This window comes from Mchenga conophoros, linkage group LG6 (assembly GCF_057382185.1).
Source record: "Mchenga conophoros isolate Kocher_MC1m ecotype Shallow Benthic linkage group LG6, M_conophoros_male_GT1.1, whole genome shotgun sequence".
In the NCBI taxonomy this organism is placed as follows: domain Eukaryota; kingdom Metazoa; phylum Chordata; class Actinopteri; order Cichliformes; family Cichlidae; genus Mchenga; species Mchenga conophoros.
In genome coordinates this window covers 26,515,129-26,541,568 of record NC_140531.1, presented here as the reverse complement: position 1 = coordinate 26,541,568, position 26,440 = coordinate 26,515,129, and the positions used below count along the sequence as shown (strand labels likewise).

General features: G+C 39.9%; 1 protein-coding gene across 3 annotated transcripts in view; it reads right to left on the bottom strand.

Moving 5' to 3' along the window:
• The window catches only part of mast1a (microtubule associated serine/threonine kinase 1a), an 80,843-nt gene that overhangs the window by 14,624 nt on the left and 39,779 nt on the right, over positions 1-26,440 (bottom strand). For all 3 annotated transcript variants that reach the window (XM_085277111.1, XM_085277112.1, XM_085277113.1), the window contains 13 exons: positions 23,769-23,857; positions 23,055-23,130; positions 22,462-22,534; positions 17,443-17,603; positions 15,219-15,294; positions 12,406-12,615; positions 12,215-12,316; positions 8,838-8,970; positions 7,234-7,301; positions 7,055-7,131; positions 3,058-3,266; positions 2,092-2,230; positions 705-837 (listed from right to left, as the gene is read on the bottom strand). In XM_085277111.1, coding sequence (XP_085133237.1) covers positions 705-837; positions 2,092-2,230; positions 3,058-3,266; positions 7,055-7,131; positions 7,234-7,301; positions 8,838-8,970; positions 12,215-12,316; positions 12,406-12,615; positions 15,219-15,294; positions 17,443-17,603; positions 22,462-22,534; positions 23,055-23,130; positions 23,769-23,857 — 1,546 coding nt within the window. The remainder of the gene's footprint in view (positions 1-704; positions 838-2,091; positions 2,231-3,057; positions 3,267-7,054; positions 7,132-7,233; positions 7,302-8,837; positions 8,971-12,214; positions 12,317-12,405; positions 12,616-15,218; positions 15,295-17,442; positions 17,604-22,461; positions 22,535-23,054; positions 23,131-23,768; positions 23,858-26,440) is intronic.

Here is a 26,440-nt window from a genome sequence, read left to right as displayed (position 1 = left end):
TAATTTTATTTGGGGGGGGGGGGGGGGTCATAACCCCCCTAACCCCCCTGGAAATTACGCCCCTGACTGTGGATGTAATGGAAGTGTTCTGGATAAACAAACAGTACATCAAATCTGAGTGACACCTAGTGGGAACTATCCAAAACAAGAGTTGTGGACAAATTATATCAGACACATCAGGACAGCCCAATAGTAAAAGTTCTGACTGACTGAGAAATTCTCTCTCCGCCATAATCTCCACCACAAAGCTGCAGTCTGTTTCTGCAGATGTGAGCTGATTACTGGCAGAAACACAGATGCTTGCTTCCACTGAGAAGATGAAAAGGACACGCGGCCCAATCTGACTGCTCATGACTGGTTTAATTCAGAGTATAAACAATTACTGTAATTGCAAAACAGGATTGTTATGGAGATGGAGGGCATTAATGATTCACTTATTCAGACTAAACAGGAAGCATTATAATGCAGCATCTTTGTTCGGATAATATTGATTTTGCCAGATGACTTGGCTGGTTTGCATGCGTGGTTGAAAAAAGGATTTTTTAAAATGGGATTCAGCTAATTAGCCTCTAAGTGGACATGCACCTCATTCATAAAGTTACTAATTAAAAAGTGAAATTAATTATTACCATGTTACATTGATATGCTGTACTTCGTGTTTTAACATGTTTAATGCGACCGGTGTGAGGTCGTGGGTACCGTACCTGCTTGTCCAGAAACTCCCTGGCATCTTTCTCAATGTGTCCCTCATACAGGTTGGTGGTGAGGCTCATTAGGCCCATCTTCGACAAGCCAAAGTCAGTCAGCTTAATGTGGCCCATGGAGGTAATCAGGAGACTACAAGGAGAGAGAAAACAGGCATTCATTCTGGCAAATGACATGAAAAGCCCCCCCAAACAAAACCAAAAACAGAAGTTTTTATACACCTATAAGCCATAAAGCAATCCAAACCAATCCCTCAGCAATTGAGGAGCTGTGTAAAATCTGAATAAAACAGAATGCAGCGATTTGCAAATCTTGTAAACCCATATTTTATCTGCAATAGAAAACATTAAACACATCAAATACTTAAACTGAGGAAATTAAATACATTAAACATGTTGAAAAAAAGAAGTTGGGACTGGGCCATGATCAGAATACTTTATTAAGCTCTGATTATGTGAAAATATGCAGTCAGAGAAGCTCCGACACAGTAAGTACCGAACCAATTAAAGTAAATTAAATGATACAATACTGTATATTACAAAGTTACAAAACATGACAAAATAGTTCTAATAGATATAAATACCTCTGATTATAAATACCCCAGTATATTACACAAATTACATAAGGCATTACAAATACCATGGCCACAGCCGTGTCGGGAAACTGAGGAGATCCGTTGTTGAACTTCTGGGAGAGGAAAGTCTCCTGTTCCCATATAGGATTCAGTCTGGGGTCTTCTTTGTTGTATTTTTGGTTTCATTATTATTTTTAAGTTTCCAGTTAGTGAAAGGACAGAGGACACTGGACACGGACCAGTTCAGCAGCTGGACTTGTTTAATAGGCTGTTGCACTCGATGCAGTTTGCAGTTTTGATTGTCTTGTTGAAATATACAAGGCTGTTCCAGAAAAAGACCTTTGGATGGGAGCGTGTGCCGCTCTAACATCTGTGTATACCTTTCAGCACTGATGGTGCCTTTCCAGATGTGTAAGCTGCCAATTCGATTAATGAATGCACCCGATCAGCGATCCAGGCTTTTGACTTTTAAAGTTTTATCAAGGGTTGTTTGTTAAAGAAAAATTTGGATGTTTTGTTTTTGCATTATCTTAGGCTTCGGTCCATGTCTATTATTATTATTCATTTTTATTACTATTATTATCATCCATTCAGTCATCTCTCCATCCACTTTTATGATTTAGGATCACACGGGGCTCGAGCTGTCATAGGGTAAAAGGCTAGGTACACCCTGTGCAGGCCATCAGTCTTGACTATGTCTACAACCCAAAATGCACTGGGTTGCTGCCATATGATTGGTTAATAATATATTTGAACAGGTGTAATTAAACAAGTGATTATATTGATTGATAATATAAATTTTAAACACTCACTTGTCGGGTTTGAGGTCTCTGTGGACGATCCCATAGTTGTGCAGATACTCCAGGGCTAATACAGTTTCAGCAAAGTACATCCTCGCAAGCTCAACAGGCAGAGCCCCAATGTTCTTCAGCAAAGTGGCACAGTCCCCACCTGCAATCACATAAACAACACACGTTACTGTTAATGTGATTTTGTAGTTATAACATAAATCTATGCTCGACGTGTTAAAACTTTCAAACAAATGGTGCCAAACCCCAGAAAGACATATTTTGATGCTCTGATTAGGGAGAACAAATTCATTAAATATGACTCATTGTTTTTATCACCAGAACATTAGAAGTCTTTTCTGAATTAGTAAAACGATTTGCTTTTTATGTTTCTATTTTTTGGGTTTTTAATTAATTTTTGTGCCATCCATATTTGGCACTGCCATCACACATGAGTCATAAATTCGTACCTACCGTTGACAGCTCAGTGTGTCTGTGAATCAACAGCGATCTTGACAAAATAATAGAATTCAGCACAAATAGAAGGAAAACTGAGTCGAGCTTTAGCCGTGAGCCAGTAAAACTCCCCTGCCCTTTTTTGTAACTGAGACATTATACTTCACTGCACGTTTCCTGAATGCTTGACCTTCGGTTTAGAAGCCAGAGGCTCAGGTGGCAATTTTTATTCACAATTTTAAAAAATAAGTCCAGGAATTGAATGAAAATTAAAATAAAAAATGTAGATAAAACAGAAAAGGCCATGGCTACAGCATCCAAAGGAAAGGTGGCGTGAAAAGCGCATCCTGATGTGCTGGAGGTTATTTCACAGATGTAAAAGAGTCAGGGAGGAAATGTGTTACTTTACACACAAGGCACAAACTTGACCAACACACAACAAAAAAGAAATCAAGGCACGTGTTTAGAGTAGCTTCATGCGATCTTATCAATTTGAACTCAGATCTAGTGAAAAACCACAGCCGACCCCCTTACCTTCAACGTACTCCATGACCATGCAGAGGTGTCGTCGCGTTTCGAAGGAGCAGAACATGGAGACGACGAAGGGGTTCTCCGCAAATGTGAGTATGTCCCTCTCCACAAACGCCTGCTGGATCTGGTTCCTCAGGATCAGATTCTGCTTGTTGATCTTCTTCATGGCGAAACGCTGACGTGTCTCCCTGTGTCGCACCAGGTAGACGGCGCTGCAACGCAGGGGAGACAGAAGAGTACAGAACAGAAGAAATGAGGTATTGAGGAAAACAGCAGGTGGTACAAACTGCAGAGGATATTTCATCTCCTTTCAGACACGAGCTCAATAAAGTGTGGCTGTGTGGACACATCAAGGAGGATATTAAGACTTGAAAACCTCCAGCACAAAATGTCAACCCCCGAGCTCGTAATCTTCATTTTATGTTTGATCCTGAACAGAGTTTTTGAACTACACCTGAAAAATAACCCATTTTCTCTCGTGGGTAGATAATGGTAGAATAATGCTGGCCTGCCAAGTACAACTCTTTCTTCGCTGATCCACCTTACTCAGCTTTTGACAGCCTTTAACATGCAGCAGCATGTGACCCGGTCAAGGTGGAGAGGAGACCATATGTTACTCGTGTGTTTACATCCCCACTGGCCGTCTCTTTGCTGTGAAGTGCATTTTAAATGTATTATTATTTTATTTTCTTTCAAATCATTGAACCCCGACAATCCCGATTCCTGACAACATGTCAAATGTGCATTTTAAAATACATCCCATCTGAATCTCTCTGTGCATTTTAATTATTCTCTGTGACAGAATGAAGGATTAAGCGCTGCTTTTAGTGTCTGTATTTATTATTTCTTTTTTTTTTTTCCTGTGCCGTGCCAATTATATTTCATCCCTCATGGCATTACAAGACAATATAATATATTTTAACACTAAAAATACATAAAACCTTGCTAATAATTTTTTATCTAAACAAAAATTTACAACCACCAAATTCTATTTTTGGTAATACTAATAGAAGTACCTTTGTTGTTTTGTGATCTAACTCAAGTTTTCAGGGGTTTTTCCCAAGCTTCATCATCTTTTAGTTGGTATTTTTGGCTCCTGCTCACATTTCCGGTATTATCATTAGTATTTATATTAGTATTCACAGTGCCACTGTCTTCTTTACATCCCAGGATCCTGAGGACTTCAGTGACTGCTACCGTGTCCCAGTAACATTTTCTATTAAATGTTGATTCATTTGGATGCATGATTGGGATCATTATGCTAATAGAAAATCTAGTGATTACCAACCTTCAATTTATGAACCCAGGGCATTATGATTTTGTTTTTTTTTGGGAACAGAAACCATTATCAGCTTTGCAGCAGTAACAACATATCAGCAGATTACATTATAGGGAAATCGTTTACAGGCGGACACAAGTACCAAAACTGGTACATAAACTGTTTTATGATCACTTGTTTGATAAAGCAAACTAGCAATTTGAAAACACAAGATCTTGGCCACTTTCACTATGGCTGTTGACAAAGGCAAGAACATGTAATTTCTACAGTAAACTAGTCTTGCTTTCTGAGTGATCTTATCGTTAAATCATGCATATTCAACCATTTAGATGTCAACTTGTAGAAATCTGAAACATTTTTGTTTTTTTAAAACTTGCTGTCAGGGATTTGGGAGGAAACTGAACCCCACATACATGAACAAAATAGTGTCTGTGGATGCAGCTTGCAGTGTAACAAGTGCTTTGAATACCTTGAAAGCAAAAGGTTAGGTTAGCTGGTGATTCTGAAGTGGCTGTTGGCATGACAGTAAATGGTTATCTGTCTCTCTGTGGTAGCCTGCTAAAAAAAAATAGACTAAAAAAAAGATGACGGATGTGCCAGCATGACAGAGCTGAGCCAAGGATAAAGGAGACTTCATGCATCAAATACATGAAGTTCATTAAATTGCACAGGAAAAAAATGTCACCGGATGAATGTTAAATGTCCTAACATAGCGCTATCACGTGGGTGAAAAGGCAGTGCCTCCACCTGCACAGCACTCTGCAGTTGTCATCGGACTACTGAAGTAACATGTAGCAAATGTGAATTGCTCGGCTTTACTTAAGACAAATGCGCTCTTGAGAAGCTTTGAAGTTATAAATTTCAGTTATTTATAGTCAAAGGTACGGTGGCCCTGAAAGCTCAAAATACACTCCAACTTGAAAAAGACTGCATAGAAAAAACGCTGTATAAGCACACAAAACACAACAGAAATGAGGCATTTATCTGAAGGACCAACTGCAGCGGTTACAAAAAGTAAAATATGTAAAGGACTGCACCGAGACACGCTTAAAAGTCTTCATCAGTTTTGTGAGGAGAAGAAGAAAAAGATGCAAGATAATGTTTTTTTTTTATTCGCATGATTCATATAACACTGTAGATACGCTTGCTATTAGCCGTGTAGTGTTAGCTTGTTACATCCGCAGCTGGTCCGTCACATTATTATCTCTCTAAAAATACTTCAGTTGTATTTTTCTAGTTCTGTCGTGTTTTAATCATGTTCTATTTTATTTTGTGTGCTTTTGCGTGTTTTCTTTTTGTTGTATTTTCTTAAGTTGTGCATTTGACCTTTCGGGTCCACCATACTTGAGCATTTAAGTCAAGAGTGTAACTGGTGAAATTTAGCCAGAGGTTGAAATTCTGTAATAGGCTATGTGCGCCTCAGCATATGCTACTTCTGGTGGGAAAACTCGTGTAGAGCGCTTAGTTTCCGGCGTGATATTCGCGCCTTGTTTACGGTCGGGTTTTCCAAAACAAGTCAACCAAATGGATGAATCAAGCGGCGATTTATATTTCTCAAGACGTCTTGGGCATTTACTGAATAAATCTGTGGATGATGTTCATCGACTTGTCGATATTTTCCCCCCGCGCCTCAGAGCAAAGGAGAGAAAGGATTCAAATTTGATATTTCTCAGTATTTGTAGAATTTTGAAGGTAAGTCACAACATACCCTTCGTAAATACTGATATATCGAGACCCTTACCAGCAATCATTCATTCATTTTTTAGATCCTGTGACTTTTTTTTCACGATTTGTTGACGTGCTGTGTAGGTGTGTACTTGACTGTGCACGCTGATGTCGACATAACGGGGAGACATCTGGCTTTGACTAATGTTCGCCTGTAGTTTGAATGCTGAACATTTGCCTGTTTAAATCATTAGAACTGTCACTATACAGAGACGTGCTTCTGAATGTGGACGATGTGTCTTCTCATTTTGTAATGCAGTTCTGCTTGTGTTGAGTGATGTAAACAACCAATCGATCTACACTCTTCAAACGTCAAAACTGATAATTAGATTTTTTTATGACACAGCAATGGTGAGTGTTCCCACCTTCTGCTCTTTGTAACTTAACGCAATCTTTCTGTTTTCATATTTTGGCCATGATTTTGGAGTCCATCTTCACAATAGCGATTGACCGCAAAATAAAGCTACCGGAAATGTACATCCGGTCTTAAAACAGGAAGTTACCAGAGTGGAAAGTTTTTGAAAGCTTAACTGGCTAATGAATTTTTCAAATTAATGGCTCCAGAGGGACAAACATGTAAACTCAGCACCAGCATCCACTTTTGAAAGAATGTTTCAAATATTTGTTGCACTGCTCCTGATGGATTTGACCAGTTCCAATTTAGACTGAACAAATATTTTTTATACACATTCAAGTCCAATTCTAGATCTTTGCTGTTCAGTCTGACAATCTTTCTGCCGTTTGTGTTAGAGCTTGTTAGAAATCTCTTCATAAATAGCTTTCTTGGATGTTTTCATGATCCAAATTCTTCATGCTGTTACCCTGTGTGTAACATAAAGACAGACAATATATCTGTATTGTAGCTCGAATATAAATGTTTTTAGATTCATGAGCTTTACCAAGTTTAACCACTGGATTAGTTTTAAAGCTCAAGGAAAAAATTGGATACGATTAGGTTTCTATGTGTGATCAGTGACGTATTAATCAATTACTCACCCATAGGCTCCATTGCTGATCAGTTTTATGGTCTGAAAGTCTTCCTCAGTTGGTGGCTTGATGGCTCTCCCTTTTCCCTGATGAAATCCCCAGAGTTTTACAATTATAATTCAAAGTTAAAAACAAAACAAAACAGGTAATTTGTTTCCTGTGTCTGTGCATGCGTGTTTCTTCGTCACCTCTGCTGAGTCATCGGTCTCTGGAGTGTGCGGACCCTCACTGTCGTAGCTGTCAAAGCCCACGATTTCTGTTGGGACACGTGTTAGTTAACAGACAAACCTGAAGTGACAATAAAAAGCGACACTAGGCTCCCCACACCGCTGTGAGCAGTTAGAAAAACTGCAGCTCTCAACCGCTACAGACCAAATCCCACAAAGTAAAATATGAGAATTAAAACAGCTTCTTTCTATTAATTTTTCTTCTCTCTTTCAGATTTCCCTCCTCTTCACTTTGTTCTTACTCCCCTCATGAACAGTGGCAGAGGAGTGGCAGCTAATTTCCAGTGTTCTTGCATTTTTTGTATGTGACAGCTGCTTGAATACACTGATTACACAACTGTTTTGTTGAAATAATTGAATGATAATTACCTTTTGAAAGCCCCTTTGTGGTTCTAAACTTTATATAAGATAAAAGTCACTGAGCTGGAAACTGTATATTCTGCCAGTGTCTGTTTGACACTGTTTCTGTGTGAGAAACCAAGAAAAGAAATGTGAGTGCGAAAGTGTAAGCAGCTATGTGGGTGCGCATGTGTGCCTATGCATGACAATGTAGGTGCTAAAGAAAGTGCAAGATCAAGATATCAGCAGGCACATTGTTAGAAGAGATTAACTCACAAAGACATAACCAGATACATCTCTCATGAATTCTGAAATAAAAGCACCGTGGCTTATTGTGAAGAGTCATTCTGAGCCATTTAACCCATCAGCTAATGCGAGCTCTTGATGGATTAGACTGGGAGTGGCTGAACAGATGGGAATAGTGAACTGTGAGTTTGGGAGCTGATTTCGAGCCATGATGATGAATGAAAAAGAGAACTGCAGCCGCACCACCAGACAGCAAATGATCCAAGCAGCTCAGACTCTTCATCTCAATATATCCTCATCATGGACGTAAAGAAAAGCTGATCAATATCTCAAAGTGGCACTTTTTAAAGCTTCATACTGCCACCACCCAAAATAGAGATGAAACATTTTTTCTGTGGATTTCTCTCACATGCTTGCAGATAGGATGAGAGGAAAAGACACAAGTGAGAAGCCACGTTAGCTAAATGAAATGCACTTTTGCAACGACGACTGCTGCCAAATCTTACTAACATACTAAAGCAAAAACATCAAGCTGTTAAAGTGTGTCACTATTTCCTACTGTATCAGTTTAATACTAAGATTATGTGAAGTCACTGAACTGGAGAGTTATAGCACAAAACTCCCACCAAAATCTTACATTATTTATGCTAACTTGCTAAATTAACAGGCATAGCATGCTAATCTGTACAGTCAGTTGTATTGGTGGCTCAGTTTCCCCCCTTGAACAGTACCAGGCTAGCTCTTTCCAGCAGCATTCGGCTTTTATAGAGAAGTAGGTTAATCAAATCTGGACTCAGACACAAGTGGTATTGATCTACTTATCCAGCTCTGGGAGTGAAAGTAAACAACTGAAACCAGCAAACATCTGTTGGAAAGCATTCTTGCAAATTAAAAACTTTACACTTTCATTTGTTTTCATATTTTCTATTATATATACACCTCTGGAATAAAACCTGAAACCTATTATTCCCATTTCTTACCCTCCAGTGGATCCCTGGTCAGTCCCAACTGACTGATAATATATCGAGGGATGTCTGCCTTCATCAGTTGTCCCTCCTTGGCGTGGTCCTCTGCTGCTTCGAGTAAGTGATAAAACTCTTCTGGGTTGAACTCCTATAATTCCAACAACAAACAAGGAGGGGTCAGGAAAAGCTACAAAACACTTGTACTGTACATGCATCTTAAATTAACATGATCTCACATACAAAGACCACTGCTGAAGTGGTGACGTGTGCAACACAAGACAATTGAAATCATCACAGCCTCTCTGAACATGTGGAAAAATTTGAATTATGTTTGCAATCATCAAAATCTGTGAAATATTTCCAGCAATTTGTTGAATCTGTGATGTGAAAAATTAAAGCAGTCCTGAAGGCAAAAGGACACCCAATGTGGCACTAGCAAGGTGTACCTTAAAAACTGGCCAGTGATTATATATTTCATGAAAGGTCACATAATTTTGAGAATCACCAGACTAAACACTCAAAAATCTACATTTAATTCAGATTAAACTGATAAACCCAACAAATATTTACACTGTGAAAGCTATAAGTTAAATTATTACCTCGTATTATTTCTACTTCTATAGTTTCTATTTTAATTAAAATCACGAACCAATATCCTTCTTTATATACTTTAAAATATCCAAACTGTAGTGTGTTGATAAAACACAATAACAAAGTGAGTGTCAGATTACGTTTTTCCAGTTCAACAGCCGGCTACTGAACCACAACGCTCTAGTGTGGAGTCACAAAAGGATGTGATAACAGCTAACACTAGTCGAGCATAAAGAAAACGATGTTATGTTGTGCCATGTGACATAAACAGTAAGTAATTCTAAGAGTACATCCAACTTATAATCATAAAACTAGATTTTAGTTCAACCTGCAGCAATTTCATGACCGAAACCTGTTACAGGGCTGTCAAACAAACACAATCAGTGTTAATACACTTCCAAACTTTAAATTGCTTTCTCTGAAAATGTTCATTTTTTCCTATGATACAGCCTTTTGTGGTGTCTTATGGGATTCGGTCTCATTGCTGTTGGTGGAGTAACGTTTTGATTAGAAAGCCTGGGGCAGCCAGGATCATTTCTTTCCATGCTCTCTCTCATATCTGCTCCCTTCGACTAGAGGGAAAAAAAAGGAGTATGGAGATGGGGAATTAACCTGGCTCTCTGATAGTTTGCGCTGCTGGAGGATAATATTCTTGCAGCTAACAGCCTTCTGACTGTGTGACATTTTCACCAAATCAGACCTTGTGACTGACTTGAATGCTAAATGAACTCTACGGACATGGACAAAATTTCATCTGTGTGTGCCTTCTCCTCTCTAACCCACGGGCCGTGAAGATCTAAAGTCCCCTCCACATCCTGCCTGACCCTATCGACCTTTTCTGACGGTCGCCTTGGTAACAGAAAGATGAGCCGGGAGGGTTTGGGAGGAGGGACCGCACCATCAATCAGGGAGCTGATATTCAGGTGTGTCCTGTGGATGCAGAGAGGCTTGTTATTACTAAATAAGTTTTGTTGAATTAATGAATCAGCATGTCAAGGACACAGCTCCGTCTTGGACTGGATTTGATGTTCTGTTGTGAAAACGAACAAGTTGAGGAGGTGGGAAGAACGAGAGTGAAAAATATCCTAAAGCAATAATCATGCAATTTGCAGCAACACAGGATGACTGATGTGCTGAATGACACAGCTTGAACAAAACCATGACCTCCATGTATAATACAGTGTGTTTCAACATTCATACACTCCCATGTGTTAAGAATGCTGTAGGTAAAGCAACGTTTACGGGAAGCAAGAGAATGGATTGTAGCAGCTACTTCCAAATGCAAGCAAAGGCATGTCAAGAGAAGACAGGTGTGAAACAAATAATGGTACATCTTCTGGCTTGGTTTAAAAAATATCACAAATTCATGGCAATCTGGCAACTGGTATGTCTAAAATTTCAAATTTTTACATATAATTAACAGGGGAAAAATATGACATGCTACTAAATCACATCGTGATGAAGTTATTTGTACTCTGATGGTCAATGTCAGTATTTCTTTTAAAAACGTGTTAGCTAGCTACCTTTGACTGCTCCCTTATCACAAGGGTCACCACAGCTTGTAGCTGCGTATGTTTGATTTGGCAGTTTTATGGCAAATGAAGCTCCTGATACACAGTATTTTATGCTGATGTTAATGATAGACGAGGTTTGGACCTCTGCAGTTATTTAAGCAGCAGAGCATTTGTGACTTTTCACACTATGGACCTCAGCACTTTAACTTTATGTAGTCAGACATTTCATGGCAGAGTGGCTGTTGTTCCTGAAGGCTTGATTTTATACACCTGTGGCAATAGGGGTTGAACTACCTGAATTCAAAGATTAAGAGGTGTTGTGCATTGCCTTTCTTGTCTTTTATAATCTTGCTTATTTCATCTCCATGTTCCACTGGATTGGGCCTGTATCTCATTACCAACTGGTGATAAATGTGTTATGTGTGCGCTGAAGTTATGACAGAATAAAAACAAATCAAGCAGAGTTGGTTAGAGCTTCAAATATGCAAGATTCAACACAGGAAATGCAGGGAATTTAAAGGCCCAAATTGCTTCTGAATTCTCTAAAATCTGAGACAGAGGTGTTTGCCATGTTTGATGAAATTGTATGCAGATTTTCTTTTTTAGGTGTAAAAAAAAAATCTTACTTCTGTAAAAATGTCAGGGTTAACGGGGAAAAAAAGCAGTAGCAATGGGATACCCCAGGGGATGGTCTGAGGTCAGTTGGTTTGAGGTCTGTTGCTATTTGGCAATAACTTACCACAGACATCTTCTCTGGCTTAGTAGCCAAAATGTTGGCCTCCTAATGCTGTGTAGAGACACCAGTGTTGCTGTAGTTTTATCTGTAAATTTGGACCTTTATCCTGTTCTTTTTTCACAGTTTTATTCCACCACAGTTTTATTGCTGCAAACACTACTTGTTTATACTTGTAAGTTGCAAAAGTGAAACACATAAAGAAGACATCCTGTCTTGTCTTTCTCTGTTAATAACATACTGGTAAAACAGATGCAACATAAAAGATTAAACAAAACTTGAACCTTTCCTGACTGGAGTGGCAGCATAGCTTCCTGAAGTGACACACTTATGTTTCATCTGTTCAGAATGAACGAACAGTCGACACTCTGCCCTACTTTTAGATTCTGTAGTACCAGTTCAGCATATTCGACCCTCCGTTTCCATGTGGGAGGACGGGAGTGTCTTCGAGCAGCTCAATGGGGGGTAGAAAATGCCTCCAGAAACAAAGAAAGTCTGGATTCTCAATGTGTTTGAAAGTTTAGCCACAATCAGATAAGCAGGGCGGAACTCACCAAGCACTCCAGCAGCCTGGCAGGACGAGATATGATGATGAAGAGCTTTTTGACAAGCTCGATGACGAAGGTGAGCTCCGAGCTCTCAGAGCGCTTGTAGACCTGATGAAGAAAGACAGAAATTTGGAGAGACAGGGTCAGTTAGCGAGGTTTGGAAGCACATCACATCAGATTCCTGCTACACAACTCACGTCGTGCAGCATCTTCTCCAGATTCTCCTGCAGTTCACAGAAGTAAACGCTGGTAATGACGCCCTCGCGTGATTTGGTCAGGCAGTCTCTGGCTAGCTCGGTTATCTGGTGGTGGATGAAGCTGAGAACCCCGTCAGCCAGTGGCAGAACACTTTCTGGGGAGTAGTTCTGGATGAAGTCTGCCAACCTCTCTTCCATCTGAGCTGTGGCCTGATTAGAGACACAACAGTGGTTAATAGTCAGTGAGTGTAAGATAATACGATCACCTGTCTTTATCTCAATATACGGTGCTCAGCCAGCTCCACACATTCTATATATGACTTTAGACACGACACTCATTGTTTTCTGAACAAGCCTTTGTGGAAGGGCCTTGATGTTTTTTTGCACTTCACTGTTCATTCCCTGCAGAAAAAAAAAAGATTTTTTAGGATGTTTCTTTCTCAGGCTGCAGAAACTCAGCTCAGCTAAGGCACCTCAACGAAAGTGATGTGTGAAGTGATGTAACACAACGTGACGCGCCCTGTGTTCGGTCCTTGTTCATTAAGTGCTGCTTTAGAGAATTAATGTGCCTTTTCTGCCTATTTTATTTTCAGAAATTACCAGTACTCATGTATGGTGAAGCAAACAATTATCTGGAAGGATGCTACTATTATTTTCTAATAAGTAAAGACACTTAAGCTCATTTAATGGTCATTATAATTAATTCAGCTGTAGGGCTGGGCCATATCATACCGTTCACAGTAATACCGGTATAATGTTGGGCAACGATAAGAAAATGAAATATCGCGATAGAATATGAGTAAAACGCGCATGCGCAGTGCCTTTGTTTTCATACGCAGATGGCGGAAAAATCATGGCGGCGACGGAGAATGAGAAGGGCAAAAGCGGATCGTTGAATGAAACGGATGAACCAGAATTGGTTTGTAAAAATGCTGCAACTTCAGTGGTGTGGAACTGGTTTAGCTTTCGTCCCTCAGACACACAACAAAGCACTATTTTTGGTAGAGCATGCTAGCGGGCTGTCGTTATTACCGTGTTTTTTGGAAAATACGGCATTTTTCTGAAAATCGACAGCGCCCCTTATAATCCCGTGTGCCTTATGTATGAATTCTGGTTGTGTTTACTGACCTCGAAACGATTTTATGTGGCACACGGCGCTCGAAAATCTGTCAAATGTTCTAGTACGACTTTGCTAAATTTTTAGATAACTTTAATGCACATAAAAAACAGCTGCTTGTTTAAGTGAAAATACATTGATGTTTTTGGGGTTTTTTTGCAAGTTGTGAGTTGTAAAGTATTTTGTCTAGTGTCAATTATATCGTGAGTTATATCATTATCGCAAATTTTCAAATGTATATCGTGATAAATATTTTTGGTCATATCGCCCTGCTCTATTCAGCTGACAGGTTAACTCGCCCAAATATAAACAGATTTCTTGGGAAAGAGCAGGGAGAGATCTAGAGGTTTCATTAACTGGAACCTCTCCTCAGTGCTTGAGTTTTATACAGTTGTTGCAAGTCTTTTTCAAGTATGCAAATGATAACTACTCCTACAGTAACATTAAAAAAAATACAGCAATATTAAACCTGCATTCACCAACTTGGGATTTGTGAGTGGGACGACTCGTGCTGCTTCACAATGCATCACTGTGAATGAGCAGGATTATAATTTGTGTGTGTGTGTGTGTGTGTGTGTGTGTGTGTGTAGGCAGGTGTTTGAGGACACCTGCAATGAGAAAGATTTCCTTGCACACACTTCACTGTTCATCAAAATGGTTGGCTCCCTGAGACACCGAGTCATGTTTACACGTCTCAGAGTCATTAAAACACATCTAATTGACTTTTTAATTATGATCTGCTAAAGGACTTTAGACATGGATGACCTTTTAACAGCTTACCATGAACCATGTAATAAATTAAGAGTGGTGAGCATTGTTTAAAGTACCAAGCACACAGATACCTGCTTGTTGTAAGAGAAGTGTGCATTAGGAAATCTGTGGCAGCAGAAAACCCTGAAAGTGGAATCCAGTACTAACTGAAAATGAGTAGAAATGGACACAGAGTGTGCACTACACTTTGAAATAATTACATGTTAAATTCTAGTTTTGAAATGGTTTAAAATAGGGTGTGTGTCATTCATTTTGAAGCATTTTTAAACACAGCCATGAACCTCAAACTGGTCCTGGTCAGTAGTCACTGGTCTGCTGGTTGGTGTAGCAGCAAGTAGTTTAATTGGTGTATATGCCATCAATGTTTTGGTCTCTGCAGTCCATCAGGAGTGCAAAAGAGGGATGGCAAGCTTCATCATGTCACCAAAGTGTGCTCAGGGAGAAAGCTTGCAGTGTCCATTCGTCTCCCTGCCTATAATTTCTATATATTCATACTCAAAATCTGTTTAAAGCAACATCAGGTCAACAAGACCTTAACTCAGTTATTTGTTCCCTCTGGAAATAGAACTTAACATTTTACCTTTGAATTATTTTAACATCATCACAGTAAATAAGCGCAGCTTTTATCACTGTCTGAAATTCCAGGGAGCTGCTTTGCTGCTTTTTTTGTTTTACTTCTTGTTTTGTTTACATGTTCAGCCCCTCCAGCACTTTTAGATCATCGGCTGCTTACTTAAAACAACAGATTCTTGCAAATAGTGACTCACTTTGGATAAAAGAAATATAACAAATATTTTAAATGTAGCTGAGAGATGTCTGTTGCCAGTATGCATATTGTGTATGTGTGCGCTCGCGTGTGTGTGTGTATTTTGAGGTGTGCGTGGAGGTACAGTTTACACTTGCGTATTTGTTGTGCGAGCCTGACCTTGGGGAAGCGCTCCTTGTAGACATGGTTCATCATCACTATTTCATTGTCATAGCAGGATGGTGAGCGCCCCGGGCTGAAAACAGACAAACAGAGAGCAGGAGTGTAATATACAGCACCGACTGAGCAGAACAGAGTGAGAGGAGGCAGCCCAAAGAGAAGCAATTCTGTATTTTTCACCTGAACGGAGAAAATATTCACCGCACTCCCTCATGTCTGTCCTGTTGGTATATAACGCTAATAAACCGATCAGAAATTCAGTACGCCACGTTTCTATTATGGACGCAGTCCCTTCCTACATCTCCTCCATCCTGACCGTGGCAAAGATGTCACAAGCATGTAAACATGAAAGTTCAGCATATCCTTTCACAAGATGTAAGCTAAACCAACATATGGCAGCAAAAGTCTACTTTGTTGATTTTATTTCTCAGGAACTGAGCTGATCTACACATCTGTAAAGAAAAAGGAACTGATAAAAAGTCCTTTATGGGAAAACACATTATAATTTAACATATACACAATAAGGAAAGTCTGCGAGCTGATTTTATCTAGGCCAGGAACTGCTGAGGAGCTTAATATGAAAACTGATTTCTGATTTCTGAATACTGATGAGTAGTGATGTGTCGGATGTAGTTAGGACATGTTGCATCCAGAGGGGAGGCTATAATAGGTGTGGTTGCAGGGAGTGTACACCAGAGGCTTCAGCTATTAAAGAAGCTGCTGCACCCTGGAGATGCTCAACACACTGGAGGCTGGACTCGCTACTGATATAATAACAGTGGTGGAAAATACCCTAACCCTAAGTACAGAGACATCAGTGGTGTGCTACAGTTTGAGGCACTTGTACTTCTACTTCACTGCTTTTCAGAGGAAAATATAAAAACGTCCTCAACCATTTATCCTTAACTGTTAGTTTATTATTCTAAACTGTTTATTATAAATAGGGACCAGTTTAAACTGTTTATGTACATGACAGCTGACATCTTAGAGATAATTACTGGTTATTTTTTGTTGCACTGGTGGAAACAGTAGACAGATTATTCACTTAAGTAGAAGTACAGCTAGTACTTGCATTCTGAAAGATTTAGGTAGAAATATTAATTTAATTTCTTTTAGGTCAAAGTGAAAACTAGTGCTACCCCTCAGCCTCCTATTAGACACACCTATGGTATCAGTTTGAAGCTCCTACGTTGCCTCTTTGTTGAGTTATCGCATTCACAAACGTAGGTGTCCACGTGGCTCGCCGCCCCGGCAGCTTAACGACAAAAAAAGTACAAAGTAACTCTTCGAGGGGTATTCCTATCCGCTAGTTTTGTGAAAAGCTAACTGATCAATATCTTTGTTTTTGTTTGTTGTGTGTCATGAAGCTGCTAATGGTACTTTTTTCTGTCACAGGTCCGTCTTTGCTCTCTTCCCTGCATCTCATCTCTGCGTCTTTTACGCCAGTCAGAAGCAATAAGCACTGATGCTGGATCCACCAACAGGATTGTCTTTCATGTTCCCTCTATTTAGGTTCAAATGGGTTTAATGTGTGAAAGGCAAAATATTCTCCTAAAATGTGTTAAAACTAGAGCCTAGAGTGGTAACAGTAAAGTAGATACTGTTACGAAAAGTAAAGAAACATGTCAGAAGAATAACTAGTCATGTAAAGTGCAGGTACTCAAGTAACATATTTGTACTTTGTTACTTTCCACCTCTGTCGACTGTGTCCTGCGTACTACTGCAAACCTATCGCTATACCATGATAAAGGGACATTTTACAGTGTTGCATTGGTGCCGGTACAGCAAGGACTTAAGTACTGTTTATCAAGGTAGACACATCTTCAAAACAGAGCATGCTGTGTTTGATGAAAAGGCCTAACAAACCTAATGTCCCCTCTTTGTAAATGCGAGCTGCACCAAATAAAGCACTGGCACATTCACAAAAGGCGACTCATCTGAATTAATGACTGAGAGCACTCCACACCTCTTAATAACAGAAAGAAGTTGGTCCTGCACAGTAACTGAATAAAAATCGCTTTTATCATCTTTAATGGCTGCTAAATGTCCTTTGATAACAGCTTGCCATGTTGAATTTTGGCTAGTTTTGTTATGTCTTACACAGAATACTCAAACATTTACAAATAAAGCTTTGATGTTGACATCTTTATTCTCCAGTGTCACACAGGAGGGATGGGATCCTTTACTTAAACAGTCTTTTGCCCATTACCTGTCACGCTCTCACCTGAGGCTTCGGGAGCGAGGACGGACGTGCGGCGAGCGGCGCCCGCCGTCGTCGTCTGTGATGCTCTCTGTGCTGCCAAAATGCTTGGACAGGAAGTGCAGCTCATCCATGGTTGGCTGGAAGGGCAGCTGGTGCAGACGTTCCTGGGATGAGCTGGATGACTGGAGAGACATGAAAAGGAGGCAAGGTTAAAAAGTGAACTGGCCGTCGTTTGATTTTTTTTAAGCCTCTGTAAGAGCTACAAGATCAATAGTTTAAAAATAGACATCCAGTGATGAAAAAGAACATCAAAAACAAAGAGAAGAGAAGACAAGAGAAGAGAAGAGAGGAGAAGAGAAGAACAAGGTGTACTATAATGTGAGTGGGTGTAACAAAGAACTGAAATGAAGAAGAAACCAAGTTAAAAGAACAAGGAGAGAGGTGGCGAAACAAGAAAAATATCCAGAAGGAGTTGGTGTAGGAGTGCAAAACAGAGTAACGCAGACTGAAAAACAGAGCAAAAAGACTGCAGGGAATCAAAAAATCACCCCGAGTAAAAGTTGACTGCTGGTTAAGCATCTCATGCCTCTGGGCGATTAATGGCAGCGCTGCCTGGTTTTAAACAAAAGACTTTTCTACAGCACCGAAGGAAAAAAACAGCCTGGATCAATGGGAGCCTTAATGAACACATCTCCCAATGGGACATAATGGTTGGCTTTGGCCACACAATGATTTCTGCTATAAAAATCCATTAGAAACTCTTTTCAGGTCTTACTCTCGCGCAGGCTGAAGAAAAGTATAGAAATTGCAATGCTTAGAGTGCAACATGATCAATTAAGAAGTTCCCCAAAGACAGAGCAAGATTGAAGAATGAGGGGAAATGCCACTGAACATGATGGATGTCATGAATAAATAAAAGTTTATATGATTTGGTTTTGCTACTTCATTTGGAGCATTTCTCCAACTTGTCAGTCTTTCTTCACTTCTGCTTACTTACTACTAAAGAAAAACAAATATGATAAATATCTCCAACATTTAGTTTTGTTATTATGGTGGCACAGCTGAACCACTGGTCATTCAACCTTAATGCTTCTGACCTTTAATGGCTTTGAGGCTAAACAGAAAGCGAAATTAGTCTCTGCATGTTTTTCCTGAAATATATTTTGAAGAATATGCAGATTCATTTCAGGTGCATCGGGCTTATAAATGGAGTGAGAAAGATTTGCCGCTGAGAATAGCCTGAGGAGGAAATTTTTGAAGATCATAAAAAATGCTTGGCTTTAACAGCTTTATAGGAGAATATAAAGTCAGTCCCAGAATGGAATATTTACTGGAAGCATTGCCTCTATATAAAATGATTCTTTTTCACTGCATTTACTAAAAATCTCAAAAAAGTGAATAGCAGCAGATCCTTCCAAAGAGTTGAAAAGTGTGGCTTAAAGATTCAGATTCATGATAAAATGTGTTATAAAGTCACTACTGGTTTAGGGCACGAACATAATAAATTACAAAATAGTCTCAGCAACATATAGGTTGTATGCTTAGAACCAAATGCACACAGCACTTATAATGGTACAAAAATACCAGGTTGTATGAGCGGAATGCATTTACCATTGGATTGTGTATTGACACTGCTGCACTTATAAGCTATGAAACTTTTAATTATAAATGAGAATGTCTCACCATTTGAACAAAAAAATTGGAATTATTTTCTTTAATCCATCCATCCATCCATCCATCCATCCATCCATCCATCCATCTTCTAAAGCTCATCTGGGTTGCGGGGGCAGCAGTCTAAGCAAAGATGCCCAAGCCCCCTCTTAATGATCACCTCCGTCAGCTCTTCTGGAGAAAAACAAGGGTGGTTTTCTCCAGAACTCCAGCTGGAGAGATGTAAACTCTTTAGTTTGTCCCGCATGTGCATCAGGGTCTTCCTCCCTGGAGGACCTGCCCGAAACACCTCACCTCGGAGGTGATTAAGAGCTAGATGTCCAAACAAATTCAACTGACTCCTTTCAATGTACTCCTATCTCTAACAAAGAACCAAGACAGAAATGTAAAGTATAATCCGACATATGGCAAAACATAGTTTCTTCCCACTACAAAGGTTTTCAGGGAAATATTCAACATGTTATTTTTAAAAGACCAAAGTGCTTTTTCAGCTCATGACTGCACTATCAACTATAAACAAGTTAAAGGTAGAAATAAAAATATAAAAAAATAATAATAAATCTGAGCATTGGGAGTAATATGACAAGCCTGTACCTGCCCTGGTGTAAAATTGCTGTTTTGCTGTGTGAGGCAGGATCTAAGCAGAAATGAGGAATCTATTGTTTGTGTCATCTGTAAGGCTTAAACCGTTACATATCCACTGTCTGTATACACTTCCAACTGTTTCTGTAGCTTTTCTCTAAAATATTATGTCATTTCTACCTATAGGTATACACACACATACACCTTGTACTCTGATCTGCTCTGTTCAGTATACAGCGGCCCTGCTGTATCTAATCAAGCAAGTAATGGAGAACAAGGAGAGCACTGAAAACTGATTGATGGGACGGAAGGCAGGGTAGGAGGAGTGATGGAGGTGGAGAAGATTATGGAGACACAGAGCAACCACCTTCAATCTCAGTAAAAACAGATCAATGGGTTATCTACAGTGTGTGCGTGTCTCTGCACGTGCAGCTGTGAGGAGAAGCCGGGAGGCAGTCAATGAAAGAAATGATGTGCGAAAGACAGAAGAGAGGCTGAGGGAACGATCGCGTTCAGGGCGGCACAGAAATGTACAGGGAGTGGATTATGAGTCAACGCATCCACCTGAGCATCAAACACATTAAAGTCCATTTCTCAAATGGAGTCTTTACCAAATGGGCCTTGGCAGTGTTCAATTCTCCGGGTAGTCTCTTATGCCGCAAACATCTTGCACTCAAGAAGAAAGCGAACATTGTTTTTGGCTCTCTGTTTGCTTCAAATCGAGTTTCATTTCCACCTACACTCTCTTTTATTTGTCTCTGTTGTCCCTCTTTATCATCTCTCTCTGTCTCTGTGAAGAAATGATGGATGAAGAAATACATACTGGAACAGGCATGAATACAGACTGGTTACATTTCAATTATCTCTGCTCCACTTTTTCCAGAGAGGCCAAGTCATCAGTTTCAGATAAATCAGGTTGAACATATCTTAGCAACTGATTACTTATTTTTAGTTCTGATTTACACATGATGCATGTTCTTGCCACTGAAAAGCTTCTTAACAGTCATCTGGGACTGACAAGAGGAATTACAAAGTCAAAGACGGCGGAGTTGTGCTTGTTTGTGTATGCATGGCATTTAGCCGCGACTGTGGCCTGTAATTGTTTCAAACGGAACAAACGTAGCACATGCAACTTTAGAATATGAATTCAGCAGCGCCAGAGCTGATTTTGTGCATGTAAATATATGCAAATGAATTCTTTGAGTGAAATCCATATTCATGCACAGGCTATAAAATGCACCTCATCTATTTAGCAATGGAAGAAAAATCGAAAGTAAAGTTCTTTTGCAGTTTCATGACTTAGGCAGCAAATTAGCCAAAGGAAAAAAAACAAAACAAAATACACATTTCACATTTTCTTGTTGTCATTTTTCATGATTCTCTGCTAAAACTATAAATGAACGTACGTAGTATCTGGTCATACTTCTCTGTTTTGCACTTTCGAAAGGGAGCGCGGGGGGAATGTCTACTAAAAAATACGATGATCACAGAGGCTCAACAATTTACTTCAGAAGGTTTATATGAAGCTCATTGCACCTACACTGTGCAGCATAGTTTGATAGACATGTTTTGTCTGACAAGGACACATTTAGTCAGCAGCAGTGGCTGTGCAGTTAATGATACACAACAGATGGAGGAAAGTTGTCGCCAAGGAAGCCACATCTGTTGTATGGTCAATTATGCTAGTAACCTCTCATACACCTGCTTTCATTTATTCTCCTTCTTTAATATTTGTATAGGAATAAGTGTCCTTAAGCATTCAAGTACTTAAATACTCAAGGACTAACCAACTACTCAGCAACTAATGGTCCACTCGCTGTATCATCTGAGCTCCAGCTGCCACATATGGTGGTGGAAGCCTTTGTTGATAATGAAGGACAAATAAACTGCTCTTACATAGTGATTTTCAACCTTTGCACAGCACATTTCTTTACAATTTGCCTCTCATTCACTCATTTAGACACACAATTACAGAAATGGTGGCTGAGATGGCAATGCAAGACACCTGCCCAGCATCATTAACAGGAGCGACCTCTCGATCGATTTGTCTATATATAGTATGGATCATCTGTCCAGGCTGAATGCCCATGTGCTCAGTGATTGTAAATATCTTCATGCAGGCAATAATCAAGTAGAAATATGTAAATCAAATGATGACTAGACATTTATCGCCCTCTGATAGCTAATAGTGGTGATTCTGACTTGAGCCCTCAAGGCCTGTAGGTTATTTTCCACCAAAGAAAACACCCTCTGATTTAGTGGTGCCGGAATGAACAACCTTGGGCTCGACGGATGAGACGCATGGAAGATTTTTGAAATGCGATAAGTCTCCTTATCTTTACCCACAGCCAGAGTAAGATATGAAAAGCTGCGGCAAGTAGGAACAATTTCATTTCCACCTTACGGAAAGTGTAAATTAGCGAGTCAGCCTTCTAGCAACAAAAGCTTTACAACAATGAGTCAGTAACACTGATGTTTTTGAAGATCAAATCTGACAAATCGGATTAAGCATAAATGAAATGGGACAAATGCTATATCCTTTTTTTGTTCCATTAATCTGTATTTGCCTTTCAGGTAGCAAGGAATGTAGCAACGCACCAACAAGGTCAGGAAAAACAGACGGGATGTAAAGAATAAACAATGAAAATATGATGAAATCAGCCTTGCATATGTTTTACGGCAAAGGAAATGCATTAAATACATTAACCAGACAAAAAAATTCCAGCAATGATCACATTAAACTGCAGGAATGATAATCAAAGAGTTCGATCTTCTGCTGAAACCTACCGTTGAGCTGGGTGTGTTGGTGCCATATCCTGAGGAAGGCAAAGAAGCCAAAGACCATCTGCGACCATCGGCCCTGAGAAAAGAAATGAAAAACAAAAGTGAAAAACAGGAAAGCATATGTTAGACACAAAGGGAACCAAAAACTGTTTTTCTCTACAACTTTTAACAGCCAAAATTCAAAATGTCAGTTTCTATTTTTGTTCCTCCAAACAGGACAATTGGCTGTTATACCGGAGCAATTCTGCCACCTTCACTGCCTTTCAATCTATCCAATTACACTTTCACTCCTTTCATCCCTCTCTTCCCTGAGGCCTCCTCCGGCTGTCCCGGAGTCTGACACTTCCCCTGAGTGAGTGATGAGGGGGGACTCGTTTGGGCAAAGTCCAGGCACTTTGCCTGATTCATGTCGGCCTGTTGTCACGCCTCAGTCACACAGACCCAGGACAAAGCTGCAGCTCCATTTTACACGTGTGTGTGCGACTGAGTGGGTGTGTTCCCTGAAGGATTTCACTGTGTGTTTGTGTGCGTGTGTCTCAGAATAATCCTAACAGCAGTCAAGCTCCAATATTTTGCACAAAAGAAGTGATGCCAACCTTCGAGAAGAGGCAAAGGAGAAGTGGGCAGGTCCGCTTGGTGAGAAGTTGCGCGGGCTGTCCAACGGACTGCTTCCTAATAAGATACATATGGAGAAAAAACAGTTAAAAAGAAAAACAGACGCTCTGGGTTACTGGGCAGGGTAATAAACTAAAATACATTCTGTTTGTGGCTGTTTTACATTAAAAGTCAGTTGGTTTTGTTCACTTCCTAGAATATTCAGAATAACTGTGTCAAAAGCTTTAGGAAATGTGCATCTCATTTCTAATCCCTCTGCTTATAAACATATGGGTCCATGTTTGCATGAGCGGGTTCTTGGATGTTTTTCTGCTCCTGCATGCAGATGCAATGAGACAGCCATGGGGATATTTTACAGCTTTCTACTGATCAACCTGACAGGATACACAGCCAATGCAAGCAAGCTGCAGACTGCATGCAAATGCAGAAAGAGTCAACAGAAAAAATATAATGACAATCCTTTGGCTGGTGTAAAAACAGTGAATGTAAATTTTGTTTTATTTTCAAACTTTGCACCTCATATAATTTTTCTTTTTTTCTTTTTATTTCAAATTTTCAACAATTTATTTTGGCTTTCATAGCAGATAATTGAGATGCTAAGAAACAAGCGGTGGGACAGACTGATATGATGTTCAGGAAAGGCAGCTGGAATCAAACTGGGAATGTGGTAAAACATATACATCGGGCATACTGACCTATGTGTCCGGGCAGTGGTGAGTGCGGTCGTGGCAGGGTGGGGGAGGTACTGGTCAGGATGAGGCTTTTCCGGTTACTGGTTCTGCAACTACAAACGTAAACAAGAACAAAGAACACCTCAGTATTTGTCTTCATTAGATCAATTAACAGCTGACAGCCCAAACGACTCAGGGAGCCCCAGGTTAATGAATACACTCGCCGAGCTTGGCCGTGCGCTTACATGACAGCCCAAATAACTCTATAGCCTGCAGTTAAATATTTGTGTGCACAAGTGTGCATGCTGTTTATCTTGAGTACACTATGTCATTCTGTGTGTGCATGTGCCAGAACATAATAGAGGATTTTATTGACATCTGCAGGTCCACAGGGGAGTGCGACAAAGCAAGACAGATTTTAATTTCCTCAAGGTCCAGCTGCATGATGGCTGCCGCTGTGAAATATAAAGGCTAGATTGATGGAGGGCAGGAACGAAGACAGGGAGGAAAAGAAGGAACAGGGAGGGCAGGTATAGACCATAATGAAGGAACGAAGTTATTGAACCATAAAGACTACACATGCTGCCGCCACTAGAGGTGCCGCTGTGCAGTTTGATGGAGAGTGCACAAGGGTCATTGTTTTATGTAACAGCTCATAAAGAGGGAAGAGGAATTTTCAGGTGCTCTTTTCCTGTAAGGATTGCTCGCAGGGCTTTAATGTCTCTGTGTGTGAGTCACATTAGTGCCCGTCAGAGCAGATTTTAGAAAGCAGCACCGAATCTGACAATCAACACAAGTTTGCTTCTTATTGCATCAGCTAGCATGCTGCTCTACATCTGTGCAGAAAGTAAAAAACAATCACAGCATTTACACCCAGGAGTAAAGAAAAAAAACCCCAAACATGGTCACACAACACACAAACCCTGTAATCTATAATCTACATCCCAGTCTTAGAGTTCCTCCCTACCTCCCTCATCTCTATCCTCTTTTTAAATGCAAATCTTCAGCGCTTGTTTCTAGCAGTCTGAGAAGTCTAACTGGCAGGATTTCATTGGTGGCAGTGCGCCTCTGTGGGTGCCAGCTGAGGGAGAGCTTGTACTCAGTGTTGCAGAACAGAAGACAAGCACATTGAAATATTTAAGGGGAATGCATTAGCTTTGGACAGAGGGCTAGAAGTGGCTTAACACCATACTTTGCTTCAACTCTCTTAAAACGAGAACAGAGGAAGGGGGAAGGGTAGCAGAGGAAGGAATAAAAAAAAAAAGGCACAGAAGACTCGAGTGCACATTTCCTTGAACCTGTTTGAAACTCACTTTCATTTCCCTTCCTCTTTTTTCCTAGAGGCATGAAAAATCCACATTCTCACTGCTGCTCTTTCTCAAAACGCTGAATCGCTGGAGCGTACACCACTCAAGCTTCACTTCAGAACACGTTCTCAGCTTTTGATTCATGATTCATCGTATCTACAGGAGAAACACTCTATCAGTGACTCGTTAAATGGGAGTGATTCACTTTCAGGTCTAGTACCTAATGTTGCAAACCACATAATACTGGGAAGGAGCATTAATTCTACCTGCCTCCTTTTTGCGACTTTCCTCCTATTCTCTATTATCCCCAGTCACAACAAATGGTGTCACCATATTCTGATATCTCCATTCATGCCCAGATCCATATTGCTTTCTCCTTCTCCCAAATTAACTCTCTAAATGATGAATAATTGAAATGTGTGACGTCAGGAAAAGTCATTCTCTCCCCTAACTCCCCTTTAAGGCAATACAAGGTTGACTAAACTATTAAAAGCAGAATGAAAACCCTACAAAGGCAAAGCCATCTAATCTTCCTGTGGAGTTGAGAGCCTCTTTGCATTACAACATTATCTTAAATGAAATGCTTCAAAAGGGTATCTTGCCCTAAGCATTTGTACTGTAGCAAAGGTTAAATAGGAGCTCTGCTCTTTATTCTATACTCCAACTGCCAGTCACACCAGTAAAGGTCACCGTAAGAGCCCTGCTACTTCAATTCTGTTAAAACTAAGTGGAACACATATGACAGACACAGTGGGGGAAAGGGGGGGCGGGTCGTAAAACCATCCTACCGTGGTGGTTGTATATTCCACTGTTTGTTTTTTTTGAGATCTCTTTCAGTGTACCTTTCTAACATTTACCAAGAAGTCCTGTTTTTAACAAAACCAGCATGAACACACATTTACAAAAGCTTTTACAAAACTGAAACCATCGACCTAGCTCAGTGCCTTGCAACCTACTGCAACCTGGTTTGTTTGGGTTACTGTTGTTAGACAGACTTACATACAGAGGCCAAATCAGTCACACATCAAAAGAAAGCCTCATAAAGTGCTTTAGTGCTCCTCGGCATAAAGAACCGCATTCTAGCATCAAACTTGATGCAGCATAATTAGGAATTTGAGTACATAACAGTAAAGACTATACAAAAAATGAAATAACACAAATTAAATAGCATTGCAATATTGTATATTACATTGCATTGTTCTAATATATATATAACATTGCATAATATATCTTCCTTTTTTGTTTACAGTTCATAAAAATATTGTTTGTTTTGTATAATTATGTGTGCACACACGATGTCCAGCTTTCCTGTGCTTGTATTTTAAGTTTAAACAACATATGAATGAAAATACTGGCAGTCACCAGCGCTGCCGCACAGCCTCCTGCTAG